This window comes from Geotrypetes seraphini, chromosome 8 (genome assembly GCF_902459505.1).
Source record: "Geotrypetes seraphini chromosome 8, aGeoSer1.1, whole genome shotgun sequence".
NCBI lineage: Eukaryota > Metazoa > Chordata > Amphibia > Gymnophiona > Dermophiidae > Geotrypetes > Geotrypetes seraphini.
In genome coordinates, this window is record NC_047091.1 from 31,613,055 (window position 1) to 31,634,771 (window position 21,717).

At 44.5% G+C, this 21,717-nt stretch overlaps 1 protein-coding gene across 4 annotated transcripts in view; it reads right to left on the reverse strand.

The window, feature by feature from the left end:
- Positions 1-21,717, reverse strand: part of INPP5B (inositol polyphosphate-5-phosphatase B) — a 117,201-nt gene that overhangs the window by 71,005 nt on the left and 24,479 nt on the right. For 2 of the 4 annotated variants that reach the window (XM_033954316.1, XM_033954315.1), the window contains exons 3-6: positions 18,061-18,140; positions 15,775-15,872; positions 10,553-10,582; positions 8,823-8,933 (exon numbers count right to left, since the gene is read on the reverse strand). In XM_033954316.1, the coding sequence (XP_033810207.1) occupies positions 8,823-8,933; positions 10,553-10,582; positions 15,775-15,872; positions 18,061-18,140 (319 nt within the window). The remainder of the gene's footprint in view (positions 1-8,822; positions 8,934-10,552; positions 10,583-15,774; positions 15,873-18,060; positions 18,141-21,717) is intronic. The other 2 variants (XM_033954317.1, XM_033954318.1) reach the window with 2 other exon arrangements.

Sequence of the window (21,717 nt, forward strand, 5' to 3'; positions counted from 1 at the left end):
CTGGGCTGGGCCGGAGTGGAGGGAGGGTGGAAAGATTCTAGCTACAGGGTGCAGTAACAAAGGAAAAGGGGGGGCAAGCTGAAAATGGAGATAGTGACACAAAGAAGAGAAAGGGTAAGCAGGACCTACTGAATAAGGATAGAGATACAGAGGGGACATGAAGAGGAGGTGAAATAGAGACATAGAAGTAATGCTGAAAAAGTGGGGGGGGGGAGATAAAGACATTGAAAGGGCAAATGGTGAACATGGCGTAAAGATAAGGACAGAGACAAATGAAGATTCTGAAAAAGTGGTGAGATAGGGATATAGGTGAGATGGACACAAAGAAGGGTGATGCTGGAAAATAGGTGGAATGGTAATTCTGACAGACACAGAAGGGAAATTCTGGATCAAGGAGAGATGGGGCTCAGGCTGGATGGAATGAGGAGAAATGCCTTGTTGGCCCGGAACTTCCTCTCCTACGTCAGAATTGACGTCAGGGAGCGGAATGCTGGTCAGCGCAACACTTCTGCAGGGAAAGCTTGGGACGGCGGTGGCTTGGGGGCTGTTCCCCGATTGCGGTGGCAGCAAACCGAGTGGCTTGGGGGACGGCACGGAGACAGAAAGAAGGGGGAACAGGGAGACAGAAAGAAAAAGTTGGGGGAGAGAATGAGGTCTGGAGGAGAGGAAACATACAGGAGGCTGAAAGAAAGGAAGAAAGATTGGATGCACAGTCAGAAGAAGAAAGTGCAACCAGAGACTCATGAAATCACCAAATAGCAAAGGTAGGAAAAATGATTTTATTTTCAATTTAGTGATCCTGTATATAGCATTAAGATAAGAAACAATATATGCAGTGTTAGATTTGTTTTATAATGGTTTTGCGGCTCCAAGTTTTTTTTTCTTTTCGAAAACGGGTCCAAGTGGCTCTTTATGTCTTAAAGGTTGCAGACCCCTGCCCTAGAGGAAAGGAGAGACAGGGGAGATATGATTCAGACGTTCAAATACTTAAAGGGTATTAACGTAGAACAAAATCTTTTCCAGAGAAAGGAAAATGGTAAAACCAGAGGACATAATTTGAGGTTGAGGGGTGGTAGATTCAGGGGCAATGTTAGGAAATTCTACTTTACGGAGAGGGTGGTGGATGCCTGGAATGCGCTCCCGAGAGAGGTGGTGGAGAGTAAAACTGTGACTGAGTTCAAAGAAGCGTGGGATGAACACAGAAGATTTAGAATCAGAAAATAATATTAAATATTGAACTAGGCCAGTTACTGGGCAGACTTGCACGGTCTGTGTCTGTGTATGGCCGTTTGGTGGAGGATGGGCTGGGGAGGGCTTCAATGGCTGGGAGGGTGTAGATGGGCTGGAGTAAGTCTTAACAGAGATTTCGGCAGTTGGAACCCAAGCATAGTACCGGGTAAAGCTTTGGATTCTTGCCCAGAAATAGCTAAGAAGAAAAAAAAAAAAAAAATGTAAATTGAATCAGGTTGGGCAGACTGGATGGACCATTCGGGTCTTTATCTGCTGTCATCTACTATGTTACTATGTTACATTCCCCCAGTCCCAGAATGCTCAAATTTACAAACTTGTGGTAAAACAATGCATTGCTATGGTGGGTTTTTTTTTTTTTTAGTACAGCAGAATTTACCACACGATCTACTAAATCCCACGGCTGGTAAGTAAGTAACTACTTTTATTCTTAGTTACAGTGTTGCAGCTTGGAATGCTGTGTGTTCCCAGCTGCAGCAGAGTGAAGATAGTGGGCTTAAAGGTGCCAGCCTGAAATTTTACAAAATGGCCTTTCCACATTACCCACATCCTAGAAAACAAAAGGCCTGACTGGGGATAGATTCCGTCCGAACGTAAAGGAAGTTCTTCTTCACCCAGAGAGAGGTAGAAAACTGGTACGCTCTTCCGGAGTCTCTCACAGGGGAAAACACCCTCCAGGGATTCAAGATAAAGACAAGATACAGCACGGACAGGTGTAGGAGGGAAAGGGAAAGAGCTTCAAACAGCAAACCCTCAGACAAATTAGCTGGCTTAAGCTTGGCAGGATGTGGGCAGAGAAAAGAAGAAAAATATTTATGTTACAAACTTCTCTCCTTGCACAGAGAAGAAATGTATCTCCAGGAGGCAGCTGGCACTAGATTTGAACTCTGTGCTGTGATTGGAATGTGGCACTGTGAAGTTTGCTGCCTGTTTATGACACAAACAGTAATTACCCCTCCCCCTCCATATTGTGCAGCCCTAACGACAAATCAGCTTCCACCTGAGGAGTTTAAGCCCCGAAAGATAGCAATAGTCAGATGCTTTATTAGTCTAATAAAACTGTATCACGTAGAGATGCAAAATGCGGAGGATTGGCCTCATGGTTACAGCAGAAGGCTGAGAACCCAGGGATCCCAGTTCAAATCCCACTCTGCTCCTTCTGATCTTGGGTAAGTCACTTAACCCACCACTGGCTCAGGTACACACTAAGGGGTCCTTTTAACAAAGGCGCAGTAGTGGAATACCGCACGTTAAACCGCCTGCCGCGCTAGTACTAACGCCTCCATTGACGAGGCATTAGGATTTTAGGCTGCCGCGGGGGTTAGCGCATGATGAAATGTCCGACGCGCTAACCCCCGTAGCGCGCCTTGATAAAAGGAGCCCTAAATCGGCTAGCACGCTTTAATAAAAGACCCCCCCAAGAGAAATTTTGTAGTTCTATTTTCTTACTCTATTTTCTTGTTCAGTTCATTTATTTTACATACTATTATTAAAATCAAATGTAAACCGCATAGATGGTTTTGCCAACGCAGTATATCAAAAGATAAATAAATTCGGAAACTTGAAACCCAAAATATCAACAGGTGGGTGGAATGTTTTAATAATAATAATAACTTTATTTTTCTATATCGCCACAGTCAAAATGACTTCTAGGCGGTTCACATAGAAAGTAGCTGGACAGTCAGCAAATTACAGAATGCAAGAAGAAAGAAGTTACATAATAAATTGGAGAACCTGGGGAAAGAATACATGAGAGGAGAAAGATGTTTACATAATACGTTGGGGTTAAATGGGGAAGGTCATTTGATTAGGCAAGGAATTTGTCAAATAGAGCGGTTTTAAAGAGTAGCCCGAGACCCCCGTGTCGATGGGCGTAAGATAACACGGGGCTGGCAGGCCTGCGTGTTGCCCATCGGCTGGGGCGGTCGGAGGGGCGGTGAGTTTGAGGGGCGGTACGATTGGCTGGGTAGGGCAGGATAATTTTGAATTGATTGGAGGTAGTAGGAGCGCGCGGTGGGGGGGGGGGTGAATTTATAAAAGGGGAGACTGTGGAGGACTCAACCGTCGTGGGTCCTCCTGAGCCGGTTTTTCCCTCCCACCCACCCCATGTTTTTTCCGGTAGTTGGGAGTAGCTCGGGGGCGGATCTCCCGAGCTACTGGGTCATTGGGGCTCATTCGGTGATGAGCGGTGGGCCGTCGGGGTGCCGTGCCTGGTGGGTCAGGTGACCCGGATAATGGGGCATGAGGGACATGCCACCCCTCTGACCCTTGCTGGGGTGGCAGGGTCGAGGGCACTGAAGTCTATGGGTAGCTCGGGAGGAGCTCTGGGAGTTTATGTTAACTAATGTTATAATTGAAATTATATTATGTTAAATGTTATGATTAATAAATTGAGCTGCGGCTAATTACCAATAATTGTAGTCAGAGTGTTTTTTGGGGTAATGCTTGGGGAGTATGGGGGGGAGGGAGTCAAGGTGTTGGGGTTATAGGGCAACAGCGGACGTGTCCAGATCCCGCTGTTATTGATTTTCGGAATGTGTTGTAGGTCTGTCTGGCTTTATTTATGTGGTTTCCCAGCCAGGATTGCTGTCTGTTTGCTTGGAACATGAAGGTTCTGTCTAGGAAGGATTTCTATTTGCAGCCTGTGATCTTTGGGTATGCATGGTAAGCCATTTCAGGTCAGACATGGAGACGGGAATAAACGTAGTTCCAACGGTGCAGAAAGTGTTCAAAATGGCCTACACAGTTTTCGGATCGTATACTCATGCGGGAGGGGGGCTTTCATTTTGTGCTATATTCCGGAAAGAACAAGAACCTCCAGCACTGCCTGAGAAGAGTCTTAATGGTCCCATGATCTCGTCAAGGAAGGGTTAATATACAGACATGTGAAAGAAAACCCAGCCAGCTGAGCTGCCTCTGACATTTCAAGGGGTCTCCGCTGCTGTCAGGATATCCGGTTCATTTATTCTTGGCCATCATTAAGTGCTGCTGAAAGCACTGGTAGGTTTTGCTTGGTTGTTATTTTATTTTATTTTTTTTAAATTAAAGCCTTGCTCTTCGCCCAAGAAAATATGGTTTCATTTTTTAGATGATACTTTTGTAATTCTCAAGCCCTATTCCTGGGGGGAAAAGTGTGGACCTATCCACATGTTACTAGACAAACGCAGGAGCACATAAGAACATAAGAATTGCCATCACCGGATCAGACCCTGGGTCCATCAAGTTCGGTGATCCGCTCACACGGAGGCCCAGCCAGGAGCGACCTGGCGAAAACTTAGTCACCGGTATCCCTCTATTTGCCTTCCGAGGAGATGTGTATCTAACTTGCCCTTAAATCCTAGAATGGTGGGTTCCGCAGCAATCTCTACCGGGAGAGCACAGGAAATTATTTCTAGCCATGAGAGTTGAAACAGTAACTTTGGGTGCAAATTTCCTTTTGGCACAGATTGGCTCCTGTGCTGACAAGCTGGGTGACATTAAAAAAACCGCAAACAAACAATACAAGTCACAGGCCAAAAAAAACCCAAAAAGCATTCTGAATTGGCCCCCCGCATCCCAAACTGATGCCCTGACTCAACAGAGGTTCCCCCCCCCCCAATATTTTAAAACAATTCCCCTGGGATCTAGTGCATCCCCCCAATCCTTCTGAGGTATGCTTTAAAAGAGGTAGGAGCAATGTCTAATTGCTTTTGCCTTTGGCACTGCACCACCATCGGCGCCCAACCCTGAGCGGAGCTGTTGCCACATAAGGGAATTGTCCCCCTTCTCTAATGGCCTTTGTGTCCTGATTCTTCCCCCCACGTCTCGCATCGCCACCCATGTGCTCATTTCCTAACCCACCCCCAATCCATGAGTGCAACATTATCATAGATGCACCCGGCCCGAAGAGACAAAGTTTGCATGGGGCTGGGGTTGGGGGGGTACGAACGAAATGAGGTGTCCCATGGACAGGGCCACGCGTCCTCTTTTTCCAGATGCAAAATCTGGTAGCCCAACTATAAGAGGACTGAAAGGCTGTAAATCCTCAAGTCAGCAAATCCTCTTGTGGGATTTTTCAACTTTACCGGTCCTTTGTCACTGGTCCAGAGGCCGTCACTGTGCAGGAAGTTAATAAAACATGGCAATAAATTCCGCAGTGTCTACAGAGGGTGGAGACCACATTCTCAGCTCTGCCTTCGCTAAGCACGACTCGCCCCACCATTCATCATGATGAAATTTCCAAGAAGTCATTGATCTGGACTGACGTTCCTTTGGGAGAGGCAACTGTCGGCTCTCTGTTAACCATTTCATTTACTCTTGGCTTGGCCATTGCCTGTATATGGAGTTGTAAGATGCAGTGGCGTACCGAAGATGAGAGGCACCCGGGGAGGTGGCGCTCCTCCCCCCACCCCACGCTCCTTCCCTTGCCTTGTAACTCTAGCTGAACTTGTTGCTCGCAGCGGTCAACAACCTGCTGCTCGCGACCCCGTCGGCTCTCCCTCTGCGGCACCCGGAAGTGACATCAGCGGGAGAGTCGACGTTGTTGACCACCGCAAACAACAATTTCAACTAGAGGGAGGGGGGAAGGGAAGGGGGGGCTTGGAAAAGAGACGACTGAGGGGAGATAGGATTGAAGTCTAGAAAATCCTGAGTGGAGTAGAACGGGAACAAGTGGATCGATTTTTCACTGCGTCAAAAATTACAAAGACTAGGGGGACACTCGATGCAGTTACAGGGAAATACTTTTAAAACCAATGGGAGGAAATTGTTTTTCACTCAGAGAATAGCTAAGCTCTGGAACGCGTTGACAGAGGATGTGGTAAGAGCGGATAGTGCAGCTGGTTTTAAGAAAGGTTTGGACAAGTTCCTGGAGGAAAAGTCCATAGTCTGTTATTGAGACATGGGGGAAGCCACTGCTTGCCCTGGATCAGTAGCATGGAGTGTTGCCCCTATTTGAGATTCTAGAACCTTGTTGCTCTTTGGGATTCCAGAATGTTGCTACTTCTTGGGTTTTGGCCAGGTACTACTGACCTAGATTGGCCAGCATAAGAACGGGCTACTGGGCTTGATGGACCATTGGTCTGACCCAGTAAGGCTGTTCTTATGTTCTTGCGCGCACATCAGTTGCTGGGATCCACACATAAATTTACAGAATAAGGGAGATCTGCGCCTAATTTAAGCAATGAGAGTTTACACCAGGTTTCAGTTGGTGTAAATCCTTACACTCAAAACTGGGTTCAAATCCCGGTGTCAAATGCTATAGACGGTGCCCAATTCTGAGGCATAGAACTCGGGACTAATTTCCATCAGTGCCCAAATCTGGGCTCCATTTACAGAATTGAATCCAGCGGCATAGTAAGCAGCCTCTCACCCTTTCTACGCCACTGGATCCGTCGAAGAGTTGGAGGTATGGCGACAGGGAATTGAAGGCGCAGCAGGGGAGGAGCAGAGAGGTGCCAGCAGCCCCCAACAAGACGGCACCTGGGGCGGTCCAGCCCCCCTTATTACTCCACTGGGCCTGAGAACTGAACCCTGAGGCACCACCACTGGTAACATCCCTTTCCTCAGAGCGATCTCCATTGACCACTACCCTCTGTCGCCTCCCACTCAACCAGTTCCTGTCACTTTGATTATACAGTGGTGCCTCACACAACGAACTTAATTGGTTCCAGGAGCAAGTTTGTTATGCGAAAAGTTCGTTATGTGAAACGCGTTTTCCCATAACAATACATGTTAAAAAAAATAATTCGTTCTGCAGCATAAAATATGCTAAGATGACATAAAAAAAGATAAATTTTTTGATATTATGTTTATTTAGATACATCTAAAAACATAATTGTTTTTTAAAACAACACACATTTTTTAAATTTAAAGACAGACTAAGTAGAGTCTAATTTTACAGTGAGAGAGGGCAGAGTCTCAGCGGCAAAAACTGGGACTTAACTGTTCATTTTTTAAATGCCTGCATGGTTGAAAATGTTGTCCATTTCCTTGGGCAGATCATTCTGTCTATAATACTAGTTTATACTTACAGTATTACAAAATGGTCTAAATGGATAAGCTTTTGTTTTCCTGTTTCTTTCAATATGTAAACAGATTGCCAATGGTGAGAGAGAACAAAGCTGTTATTTTTCTAGCATCGGGGAAGCGGCGAGAGTAGCTCCGCCCCCCCAACGCATCAGCAGTAGGCGCCGGGCCCCTGCGAGCCGACGGTCCGCCATTGCATAGGGAGCCAGGCGGAGAGAGGGCAGTTAAGCGCAGTGCCTGCGCGGAAGGATGCAGCTCGGGCGACTTCGTTGTGTGAAACGAAGTTCGTTGTGGGAAGCAAGACCTGAAGTTCGTTGTGCGCAGCGTTCGCTGTGCGAGGCGTCCGTTATGCGAGGCACCACTGTATTTCTTTCATGTCTTACAGGTGAACACTGCACTGAGGGGTCATTTGTCATCCTGTGATCTTAGAAAAAAAAAGAAAGATCCTGAGCTCAGTGGCTGTGCTGCATGTTGCCTTGCAGGAAACCTGGGTTTGATTCCTGGACCAGTCTTCTGAGCTGGTTGCGGCTCAGTCCTGGGCAGCCATCGCAACCCTTGAGGGAAGGGAGTTCCAATCATCATTCAACAGTGACACCTAGTGGCCTGACACAAAAAAAGAATTGTAGTTGTTGTCACAGGCCATGAACTGTGGCTGCTTTGATCTTTGAGGGGGGTTTATGGTTTTGGGGTTTTATTTATATCCCGCTTTATACAAAGTGGGATTCAAAAACACACGCATAGTAAAAAAAAAAAAAAACACACACACACACATTACAAAAACACATACATGCAAGCACAGTCTTTGTCTTAACTGCCTTGCCCTACATAAAATACGTATCATAAACAATGCACCCCACCCTCACATACAATACTCGCTCACACACCACAAATAGCCACCCCTGTCTCTTTGTATCATTTATACATTCAAGCAGTGAAACCATATGGTCTTCTCTCTTAGCCCCCGTATTTCATCTGACAAAACAGATGATGTTTCAACAAACGTTTAAACGTGCCGAGATTCCCTTGCTGACGTATGTAACCCGGGAGTTTATTCCACTCTGCTGGACCCGCACATGAACATGTCGCAGCCCTCAGGGTTTGCAGCCGCAACTCCTTTCTAGATAGTATCGCCAAATCACCGTTACAAGCAGAACGTAGCTTTGAGCGTGAAGTCTGATATGCGATTATCTCTGACAGGAACCAGGGTGACAATCTAGCAACAACAATTTATACCTCACTCTGATACGTAAAACTCTGATACGTGATCGCACCTTGATAACTTAAAATAATGTGTGGATATCCAAATATAGGACCTCCTCCACCCTGTGGTGTTAAAAGAAGACTCCTTACCATATAACTTAGAAGAGGTAGGTTCAATTCAAGTTGGACGACCAAAAGAAGCAGAAGGAATCTGCCAGTCTGAAAAACACTCCCCCCACCCCCCCTATAAAAAAAGAGAAATATTACGCCTTAAATCCTTCACATGCATTTTGATAGTGTCTAGGAATCAACCCAGAGGCCACCTCTTGACTTGCTTACTGTAACATCACATAATGAAGTGTCGGTACCTAGAGCACACTTGTTGATTTCCTGCAGAAATTCCTGGGTGTGCGATCCAAAAGGGAAGTGCACTTTCAGGTGAGCGTTCTTGGAGGTCATCCGCACCGTAATGTCAGAACCTAATCGCAAGGGTAGAAACAACAGTGGTCAGTGTTACTGTACCTCGGTGTAGGATTCGCAATAAGGCAACGTGGCAAACAACCCAGGCCGCAGGAAGCCCATCCTGTCAGGTTTTTAGGATATCCACAAGGGTTTGCGCTGTTGGCTTTAGCGTGGGAATTCTGAGTATCGGCCACTAAGTCTGTATTGTAGTGACAGAAGCATGAAGCTTGCCTTCTGCTTTGGTCCCGTAAATCTTGACGTTTATAGATTAAGGGCCTGTTTTACAAAGCCGTGCTAGCAACTGCCATGCGGCAACAGCCCCGAAGCCCTTTAAATCTCTATGGGCTTCGGGGCCGCGCTGCAGCTGCTGGCGTGGCTTTGTAAAACAGGCCCTAAGTGTTGCACGCAAGCCTTGCTCTCCAGTCTCCTCAAGACTGCCGCCCAACTCATACATCAACCCAACTCATACATCAACCCATCTCATACATCAACCCAACTCATACATCAACCCAAGTACAACTTTGGTCCTCACTGGTGAATTCCAGAACCCTGGCCTTTTGGGTAGTCCTTCCCCCTCCTAGGGGAAAAGACTCCATCTTGGACATCAGCTTGGCAAGCACAGTTGCAGAAGCGGCCTCCTCTCCCTCCGCTCTTGGAGGCCCATTCTCTTCTCATTGGTTTCTCATCAGTCTCGGCATTCCTCTACAAAGCTTCTTCAAAAACTTTCTGCACTTTCATGGTTTCTTCTCCTTGAATGCTGGACTGATTTAGTAAACTGCTGAATATTGCAATGAAAAAAACACAGTATAGGAAGGTGCAGCTGGAACTTCATAAGCCACGTGTACTCAGTAGCTTAGTAAAGATAGGAGATGCCTCACCCTAATCTCCACGCCCCTGCTCCTTTAGCACTCTCCACTCCTTCTTGCCTACCACTCCACACTCACACTTTCCCTTCCCCTACCCCCATACCTCTAAATCTTTGCCAGCATGAGTGGCTTCTCTAGCATGCTCCTCATGCCAGCATTGGATTTACCTCTGATGTCACTTCCTAGCCCCGTGACCCGGAAGTGATTCAGAAGAGAACCAGGCTGGTGCCAGCAACAGGTAGCTGCTCGTGGTAGCGAAGATCTACGGAGATACAGAGGGAGGGGAGGGAGGGATGGCGTGAGCCTGGCGGAGTGGGGTGGAGAGGTATCGGCGCACGGGGCGGTTCACACCCCCAACCCCACCCCCTTACTACACCACTGCTTGCACTAAACTAACAGCAACTAAGGAAGCAGCGATGAGGGATTGCCTTCTGCGTCTTTGGATTTCCAATTCAATCAGAACAAATTTCTACTTGGGCTGAAGTACTGTGAGCCTTCATTCACAGAAAGCAGAGGCCTAAGTTCCTAACACGTTTTAACCCCTAACCTCTTTTTTTTATAACAGCAACAATTCTTAGCCTTATATTATAGACTGCAGCTCTTTCCAGAACTCAGTACTCAAGCGCAATGAGTCTGGCCAGGAGGAGTCACTAGTGAGCCGTGGCTGAGGCTCGCTCCTCCCTCCAGTGGCCGTGAATGCTTCCTCCACAGCATCCCCAACCCAAAATATCACCAGCATACAGAAAAGGGCAGAAAGTGAGATTACTTACCTAAGATATGAATGCCTTTATCCGGTAAAACTACACAAAAGAGAAGAATAGTTTTTTAGGGAGAATTACAAGCTGAATAGTACCAGATTTATATAGATTACTTACAAGCCAGAATGCGGCAGTTCGTTTTTAATTTTTAATCTATATAAGTCAGATCGCGTTATTCCATATTGCAGAGAGCTTCATTGGCTCCCAGAGTATTGTTTAAATTTGGGACCCCTTGTTATAAACCTCTCCACAGTCTAGTCGATCAATTTACTCATTTCAATACAGATCACCCACTACGAGTTGCATAGCATAACATAAAATTTTATTTATATCCCGCAATACATCGATGCGGTTGACAGGATCATACATAAGAGGGGAGGGCACAACTACAAATAACATAGGAGCGTACATAAGAAAGGATCACGGCAGGTCAGAGTCAAATACAATACAAGTGAGGCGATAAATGAAGAACTCAAGAAATAAAAATATTGGATCTCGGGACAAATAAAGATACGGTAAGGGAGGAATGAGTCCAAACCTAAAGCCTTCCTTCATCTTGAGGAGAATGCGAGATGTACAAAGAGGGCACAGGGTTTAGTGCTCTACAAGGAATTATTGAACAGATATAGTTTTAATTTTCGCCCGAAAGACATGTGTGACGAGAACCCAATAATGGGGAGTAGTTCCCGACCTTGGTGAGCTGCTTGATATGATAGTAGTAGGCTTTTTTAGGTTTTCCTACCAGGGAGGGGTAGGCGAAGATGGAGTTGGAGCGCAAAAGGTGGGTCTGTGGAGGGGGGGGGGGGGATTCAAATAATTCAGTCACGGAGTTTGGTAGGAGACCATAGAGAGCTTTGGGTTCATAGACAAAACTGCCGAAGACAAAGGCGCGCGCCGACAACTGAGCACAAGATGGAAGCGCGCGCCGAAGAAAAAGAGTGTTTTAGGAGCTTCGACGGGGGGTTTTGTTGGGGAACCTCCCCCCCACTGTACTTAATACAGATCGCGGCGGCATTGTGGGGGTTTGGGGGGTTGTAACTGCCCTCATTATACTGGAAACTTAACTGTTTCCCTGTTTTTTAGGGGAAAAGTGAAGTTTTCAGTAAAATGTGGGGGGTTACAACCCCCCAAACCCCCACAACGCGGCGCGATCTGTATAAAGTAAAGTGGGGGGTTCCCCCCACACCCCCCGTCGGAGCCCTTTAAAACAGTCATTTTCTTCGGTGCGCGCCTCCGCGTTGTGCTCAGTTGTCTGCGCGCGCCTTTGTCCCGGCGTGCTTTTGACTTGACACCGAGCTTTGTACATGAAACAACCTAGTTTGAATATAGATGGTGACAGGCATACAAATCTGCCTCATGTATATTCATTAGGGATACCTTGAAAACCTGACTGGCTGGGGGGTCCCCCAGGACAGGTTTAAGAACCACTGCTCTACACTTCTCCCTCCTTATTCACGGGGGTGAGGGGCAGAGCTGACCCGTGAATACAGAAAAATCGCAAATAACTTTTTATATGTTATTGCATCCAAAATACTGTGGGCTAAAGAGTAAAAAAAAATAATGAATATTAAAATATACAGAAAAACCACACTATGGGTCAACAGTATACAAAACTGGCAGGGGTGCTTACATAAAGTTGGAGCAGTAGTGGCGAGCTGAAAGGACGCCATGGGAAAAGTCATGTGAATAAATAGACCGATGTAATGTGACAGAACGGCAAGGATGAAATGGGGAGCGGAGCGTAACAAGCATCACGTAGCAGGAAATCACGCATCATGCAACACGTTGCATGCATTATGCAACATGTCACGCATTGCAACACAACACACAATGCAACACATGACATGTAGCAGGAAATCACGCATCACGCAACGCAACACACAACACAACATGTGTCACGCAACACGCAACACACATCGCGTAGCAGGAAATCACGCATCACGCAACACGTGGCATGCATCACGCAACATGTCACGCATTGCAACACAACACACAATGCAACACATGACACGTAGCAAGAAATCACGCATCACGCAACGCAACACACAACACAACACGTGTCATGCATCACGCAACACGCATCGCGTAGCAGGAAATAACGCATCATGCAACACGTGACATGCATCATGCAACATGTCACGCATTGCAACACAACACACAATGCAACACATGACATGTAGCAGGAAATCACGCATCACACAACACAACACACAGCACAACACGTGTCACGCATCACGCAACACGCATCATGTAGCAGGAAATCACGCATCACGCAACATGTGGCATGCATCACGCAACATGTCACGCATTGCAACACAACACACAATGCAACACATGACACGTAGCAGGAAATCACGCATCACGCAATGCAACACACAGCACAGCACGTGTCATGCATCACGCAACACGCATCACATAGCAGGAAATCACGCATCACGCAACACATGGCATGCATCACGCAACATGTCACGCATTGCAACACAACACACAATGCAACACATGACACGTAGCAGGAAATCACGCATCACGCAACACAACACACAACACAACACATGTCATGCATCACGCAACACGCATCGCATAGCAGGAAATCACGCATAACACAACACGTGACATGCATCATGCAACATGTCACGCATTGCAACACAACACACAATGCAACACATGACACGTAGCAGGAAATCATGCATCACGCAACGCAACACACAATGCAACACGCATCACACAACACAACACGTGTCACACATCACGCAACACGCATCGCGTAGCAGGAAATCAGGGGTCAGAATGGACCTGCCTCAATGTGGATTGCACGATGGTGTAGCGTGTATGTACAGGAGCCTAAAAAAACCTAAGGGATATGTAAGGGAATGGCAGCAGTAGGACACTGGCGAGACTGTGATGACATCATTTGAGGGGGAAGAGCCAGAAAGATAAAACCCACAAATAATCGAAGTGGCGAGTAATAAAACTGCGAATATAGAGGGAGAAGAGTCTACAATTATGAGCAAGGCAGACAGAGAATGGCGTTTTCCCTTTCAAATAATACGTTTCATGAAGTTAATAAGTTGCACTTGTAACAGTGATCGGAGACATTTTCACTCAATGGGCAATTAAGCTGTGGAATTTCTTATCGGAAGATATGGTGATAGCAGTTAACTTAGTTGGTTTCCAAAAAGGGCACAGACAAGCTCAAAACATCATTAACCAGTCAGACTTAGGATCAGTTCAGTCATAAGGAAATGTTTTCACCGTCTCCGCATGATTCGCTCTCTTGCAAAATTTCTTTTTTCTTTTTTTTTTTCAAATTCTTTATTCATTTTTCATCTTACAACGAGTACACAATATTACATCATTTAAAACTTTTACACATCACTTGAATTTCTTTCTATTGTCATCGTAAGTACATAAATTTATTCTCTCCCCACCCACCCTTCCTACAAAAATTTCAATCAAAAATATCATATAAATATTGTATTCTTATCTATTCATTAAACCTTTAATAGAACTTTATACCATCCCCCTATGTATAAATATACTGTCAGTGGAAAACGATGTCTAATCATTACAATAATTTGTCAATGGCCCCCAAATCTTTTTAAAATTATTATAATTCCCTTTCTATATAGCAATTGTTCTTTCCATTTTGTAAATGTGGCACAACGAATTCCACCAGAATGTATAGCTAAGATTATTGTAATTTTTCCAGTTACTGGTGATATGTTGCATGGCGACTCCTGTCATAATCAATAGAAGTTTATTATTGCTTGATGAAATTTGACTTTTTGTTCTCATTGACATACCAAACAAAATTGCAAAATTTCTAGATCAAGCTTCGCTTAACATTCTCATCTAGTCTTTAATAATCTCTTGCTTAGACTTCGGCAACGCCCTATTTAAAGGAATTACAAAAAAAGGAAATTCGACACCTTCAGATTATCCAGAGCACCGCTGTAAAAATGATCTTTAATGCAAAAAAATTCAACCATGTAACGCCTCTGACGGTCAAAGCACACTGGTTGCCTATCCCCCATCGTATCACCTATACAATACTGCTGTTAACCTTTAAAACTAGACAAACAGGGCTTGAATTCATTAATAGACTTCTAATAATACCACCTCACTTCTCAACGTACTAGCATTCTAATCAAAATCTGCTAACAATTCCATCGCTAAAAATGATCAGTACTATGCGTAATAATATTTTCTCTGGAATTCAGCACCAGCTTTCTTACGAGAGATTCACACGTTAGATAATTTCAAGACCAGTTTAAAACCAGTTTAAAGCTTTTTAAAGATGCTTTTGCAGTATGACTATCCTTTTAAGGACACCTTAATTGATCACTACTATGTTTTACCCTGTTTTTGCTTTTTATTGTTGTAAAGCCGCTTTGCGATTTCGAAAAGGTGAGATAACAAATTTTTAATAAACTTGAAACTTGAAAACCACTACTTATCTCTAGGTGTTAAGTTTCAAGTTTTATTAAAGTTTCAAGTTTTATTAAAATTTTATTCAATCGCTTATCAAAGTTTCTAAGCGAAGAAATTAAAAGGGGTACAATAAAATTAGAAACAGACATATTGCTAAAACACAGAATGCAAAAGCAATAAAACCAACTGAAACAAGAAGGAAGGGGAGAAATACATTTGTTGTAAGTTAGAAGAACACATAGGTAGGGGATAAAAAAATGGAGAATCTTGGAAAGGCTGGAAGATGGTGCTACTGTCCATGGGATGTTATGGTGTCCTTAAATACAGAGCTTTTTAATTTGCCTTTGAACCGGCCTAAGGGTTTTTTCTTCTCGTAAATGCAGAGGAAGTGTATTCCAAAGTTGCGGAGTAGTGACCGATAATATATCATGGCGTTTTGTGCTAATTGCCTTTAGCGACGGAATAGTTGGTAGTTGTTGGTCGGCAGATCTAAGTGGGCGAAAGGGCATATATGGAATAAAAAGTTTGTCCATATTGCGGCATTTTTGAGAACAGGGTTTTAAACGATAGCAATATCATTTTATATGAAACCCTATGCGTAACCGGGAGCCGGCGTGCTTTTTTCTAGGAGTGGTGTTATGTGGTCAAATTTATGAGTTAAGAAGGAATGCAAACTTGATAGCGCCTCGATCGCTGCTGGAGAATTGGCCGGAGAATCGGCCAACAGGAGATCCAGTTGGTATCTTTAGTGCATCTAGGGCTTAGACCTGTGTACCACCGTATCTCATCGCGTTGACTCTTACCTTCTTCCACTGCAAATCCCTCTGTGATTGGCACAATTCTGTCCAGAGTAACATCATCTCCGGTTATTGCCATCCGTCTGTGCGTGTACAGAAATATCCTAGAGAAATCGAGGGAGAATTATACTCGTACTTGTACTGCACCAGTTGGGCAGATTGTACTTTACAGAATAGGGCTTTTGCTTATATCCTGGGGAGAAAAACAGTTGGACCTTCTTTCAGTAAACAAATAAATGCCTGCAACACTGTCTCCTTAGACCAGTGTTCTTCAAACACTGGTCCATGGGCCAGTGCCGGTTCACATAAATTTCCTGCCGGTCCACAGGGCCAGCACATGCATCAGGCCCAAAACAGTGTTCTTCAACCGCCGGTCCATGGTGCGATTGATGCGGTGTTATTTTCGAGCCAGCTCCCTCTTCTTCTCTGATTCAGTGCACAAAGTCACGGGCAGTGGCTCCTATGGGCATCCTGCGCCTGAATCAGAAGCCTTCTCTCTGACGTTGCAACGTCAGAGGGAAGGCTTCTAGATGAGGCTAGGGAAGCGCAAGGTGAAATTAGTACTATTATGGGGGCGGGGTCTGGGGGTGGACATTGGGTAGAGATGGGCAGGGTCTGGCCCACAACTTAGCCCTGTGTTCTTCAACCACTGGTCCACAGACCGATGCCGGTCCACAGAATAATTATTTTATTTCTGCCGGTCCATAGGTGTAAAAAGGTTGAAAAACACTGCCTTAGACCACTTGATTGCTCTTTTCTTGTTTTTGGTGAAAGGTATAAGATGGACAACACAGAAAAGCATAATCCTGAACTGATACAGCGCACACACGCACATTGGTATCAGGCAGCACTGGTGCACGTGTGCACACACACACACACTCAGAGAGAGAGATACCCCCTAATTTCAAAAGGTTGTGTGCCCCAAATTCTGACTAGCACACAAATTTGCACGCACAACGTATAGAATAATGAGTACAGCTTAATAGCTTAATTAGATGCTAATTGATCATAACAACCTATTACTGGCCATAACTAGTGTTAATTGATGCTAATTGGCATGTGTAACTACCCTTAGTCAATATTCTTTAAGTTGCATACTCAAATTCCAGTGCGTGCCATCTCCAATGGGGGGAGGGGAGATAGTATTTCTGGGATGGGCATGGGCGGGTTAAGGGTGTGTCATGCAGTTATAGAAACATGATGGCAGATAAAAGCCAAATGGCTCATCCACAGCATCCACTATCTCCTCCTCTCCCTATTGGCTAAGGCTCTTAACATTTGCATCTCCTCTTCCTATAGGCTAAGGCTCTTTACACCTGCATTGTGAGGTCATAGAGCTTTATAGTTATAGGAACATAGAATCATGATGGCAGATAAAGGCCAAATTGCCCATCCAGAGCATTCATTATCTCCTCCTCTCCCTATTGGCTAAGGCTCTTAACATTTGCATCTCCTCTTCCTATAGGCTAAGGCTCTTTACACCTGCATTGTGAGGTCATAGAGCTTTATAGTTATAGGAACATAGAATCATGATGGCAGATAAAGGCCAAATTGCCCATCCAGAGCATTCATTATCTCCTCCTCTCCCTATTGGCTAAGGCTCTTAACATTTGCATCTCCTCTTCCTATAGGCTAAGGCTCTTTACACTGCATTGTGATGTCATAGAGCATTATGGTTATGGATGAGGGTTATAGAACACTATTACGCAACTGATAGGCGCATATATGCAGACTTAGGCTAGCATTCTATAACGGCAGTTCTGTGCGCAACTGCTTTTGTAGAATCTGGGCTTTGCACACATTACCCCAATGCCTAACTGTAGGTGATCTTTTGAGAATTACCCCCGTGTCTCACCTAGATATAAAAGGTGCATCCTAGCACAGGATAGGAATTCAGGCTTCCCTAGGGTTAGCAGACTTTAGGCCCGTAAAATCCAGACATTCAAATATCCTGATTTTTTTAATGGGCGAACAGAGTGAAGTGTGGTATAGGACACATGTTCTGTATCTCAAATACTAGAGCTGATAGGCGAAAACTGGTTACTATTTTTGAAATCAGCAGGTCAAATATACCCCGAAACAGGTCTAATATTTGAGGCACCAAAATGAGTGTTGGCCAGTATAAGTTACACAATCACTACTGAGCCAAGCCAGGCCTTGGGACCAGGAGATGAAAGGCTCTTTGACACTTACTGGCCTGCCAAAGCCCCATTCCCCTAAAATCTTACTCTAATAAACTGTGCCCACTACTAATAAAAGTACCCACTAGTAAAAGTGTAAAGGAAAACTTACGCATATTCCTTATTGCACTCCACCAGCCCCAGAAGGCGACTTTCAGCGGTCTGGATCCCGGCCAGAACACCCTGCACTGCCTACAGATCTGGGTTAAGGGAATAATTGAATGCATACACAAATTCTTTCCATAATTCATCAGACTTTGTACCAAGTCTCTCCTGCTGTTTTTCAAGGGTTGGTTTTTTTTATCAGACTAAAAGAAGTTTGAGATCAGAAACCAGCATGAAATTATGTTCAGAGGGTAAGGTGCTAATCTCCCACGTCAAGATTGATGCGGCCATGTTGTTTGTAGCGGGAGTAAAGCTGTGAAATACCCTGTCAGGAATTTTGGAGTTTTGTACTGCTAGAATGAATTTTAAGAAAATGTTAAAAACCCATCTGTTTGTGAATGATTTTTTGAGTTGAAACTTTATATTCAAACTGGATTTGAAAAATATTTGGTGCCTACCGACCACTTTTTAATAATTGAACTATGCATTTTTGTTTAACATTTTATGCCTGTTATTATGTAATATACGGTATATACATTTTTAAATAAATGAATAGACTAAATTGGTCTCAGCCATGCAGTTCAAATGCACAAGTACAGAAACCTTTTTTTGGTCTGTTTCTCCCACTGATGAATGCCTGAGTGATTTCAGCTTGCTTGAGAATAGCAGAGCACTTTCCGCTGAGACTGCATCCTCCAGCAGGGATGGTTTTAAGACTCCCGCTGCATTGCGTCTTAAGCCGTTCCAGCTTTTACTTTGTGCTTAATTAGGCACACCTGAGGTTTGTTTTCAACTGCAAAAGTATTGCTTAGTGGTTCCTACTAGTTCTGTGTACCTAATTAGGCTCATAGCAATAGCTGGAGTGGATCCAAGCAGTGTGTACTGGGATTCTGAAAATAGCGTCTCCTCTTTAGTTCTGCTCTGTAATAGCAGCAGTTCTAGACCCGGGGTAGGCAATTACGGTTCTCAAGAGCCACAGGCCAGTCAGGTTTTCAGGATATCCACAATGAATATGTAGGAGATGGATTTGCATGCACTGCCTCCTTGAGATGCAGATCTATCTCATGCATATTTATTGTGGATATCCTGAAAACCTGACCTGGCTCTGGCTCTCGCGGACCGGAATTGCCTACCCCTGTTCCAGAGTGTTGAAGAATCAGCACCATGGACAGGTCAGGTTTTCAGGATCTCCACAATGAATATGTAGGAAATGGATTTGCATGCACTGCCTCCTTGAGATGCAGATCTATCTCATGCATATTTATTGTGAATATCCTGAAAACCTGACCTGGCTCTGGCTCTCGAGGACCAGAATTGCCTACCCCTGTTCCAGAGTGTTGAAGGATCAGCACCATGGACAGGTCAGGTTTTCAGGATCTCCACAATGAATATGTAGGAGATGGATTTGCATGCACTGCCTCCTTGAGATGCAGATCTATCTCATGTATATTTATTGTGGATATCCTAAAAACCTGACCTGGCTCTGGCTCTCGAGGACCGGAATTGCCTACCCCGGGTCTAGACCTTCATGGTAGGTGTAAGAGTATTATTTAGTTATTTCATTTTCTATCCTGTTGTTCCCAATGAGCTCAGAACAGGTTACAGGTTAACATAGTACATAGTAACATAGTTGGGTGGTCCACTCAGACTGCCCAATAGTCTAATTTTATTTCTTTGATATGTTTGCCGTAGAAGTCTGCCTAGCACTGTCATTAGGTTCCAACTACCGGAGTTGCTGTCCAAGCTCACTCCAGCCTTTCTAAACCATCCCAAATTATCGTAGCTCCCGTCGAAGCCCTCCCCAGCCCCATCCCAAACCATATAGTCATATACCGGTACACCAGTGTCCCGCAAACTTTGTCGAGCAGAAGTGTGCCGACGCCCATGTGATGATGTCACATGCGTGTGCGATGTCATCGCATTGAAGTTTCAAGTTTATTAGGATTTTATATACCGCCTATCAAGGTTATCTAAGCGGCTTTACAATCAGGTACTCAAGCATTTCCCCTATCTGTCCCGGCGGGCTCACCAGTGCGGGGTGTCGGCGGAGAAAACACGTGGAGAGTATGAGAGACGTCCTGTAGGCAGTCGGTCGGCACCACTCCTCCTGCCCAGTGTCTCGCACCACACTTTGCGATACACTGCAGTACGTTGATTGTGAAAGTCTGCTCAGCCAAACCTTCAGCTTTGCAACCCCTCAGTGAACTGTCAGGTGCATTTCCCCATCCCCCATCGCAGAGATATTTCTACAAATCATTTAGCCAAATATATGGGCTATTTGAAAACTGCCCACCCTCCCGGCAGGCAAAAACACCGACTGATGGTTCTTTCTGTTAGTGTGACAGTCGGGTCTTCTTATTTGGCTTTGTCTACCCCAAAAGCTGTTGCCCTAGGCAACAGCCTATTCTGCATAATGATTCAGTCAGCCCTGATTTATTTATTCAGTTTTCTATACCATTCTCCCAGGAGAGACATGAATTTATTCAGGTACTCAAGCATTTTTCCCTGTCTACCCCGGTGGGCTCACAATCTATCTAGTGTATCTGGGGCAATGGGGAGATTAAGTGACTTGCCCAGGGTCATAATAATAATAATAATAATAATAATAACAACAGTTTATATACCGCAGGACCGTGAAGTTCTATGCGGTTTACAATGAATTAGAAAGATTCTACAAATTGAATGGAACATTCATAGTTAGAGATTAGTGGTTAACAGTTTACAAGATCAGATTTGGGGGTGGGATTGTTTTGGGTTTTTTTTAGTTCAAATTGTTTTATTGTATTTTCAACAAATCAATATAAGAAAAAGATATCATGAACAGTACCATGCCAACAAAGGCAAGGAGCACTGAGAATACATATAATTGGGTATGAATAATAATATATGAAAAACTAAGTGTCCAGCCATCATGACATGGACATGCATGTAACCTGGGGAGAAGATGAAAGATCAAGAAGAAAAGAGAGAAACATATTGTTAATTGTACACAAAGTAAAAAGAAAATTAGTACCAGTAGGCAAGGAGAAAAGAGGAGAAGATTCGGAGCAGGGCGAATGACCCAATCATAGTATATAGATGATAATATATAGTAGTAAGGAGCAAAGCAAGATGAGTAGGCGAGGAGGAGATGTCAGCGGTTAAAAAGAGAAGGATCGAATAGGGTCCTAGATTTTGGAAATAGTAGATTTCCTACCAGAGCGTTCAGCTGCTTTCGATTCATACGAATGAATTAAGAGTACAGTATTCCACCAAAAGGTGAGATTAAGAGAATCGGCGGATTTCCAATTGTTTCTATAGACTAAGAATGATTCGTTCGTTGGTCCCCCTTCTCGATTCATTTTCGCTCAATACTTTAATTCACTCTCTAGTGATTTCAAAATTAGATTACTGCAATTTCTTATTAAAGGGGGCGTATCTTAAGGATATAAGGCGCCTCCAAATCATACAAAACACTGCAATAAAGGTAATTTCAGGTTCAAAAAAATTCGATCATGTCACACCTCTGCTTCAAAACACTCACTGGCTACCAATTTCATATAAGAACATAAGAACATAAGAAGTTGCCTCCGCTGAGGCAGACCATAGGTCCATCCTGCTCAGCGGTCCGCACCCGCGGCGGCCCATCAGGCCCATTGCCTGAGCAATGGTCTATACCTATCTA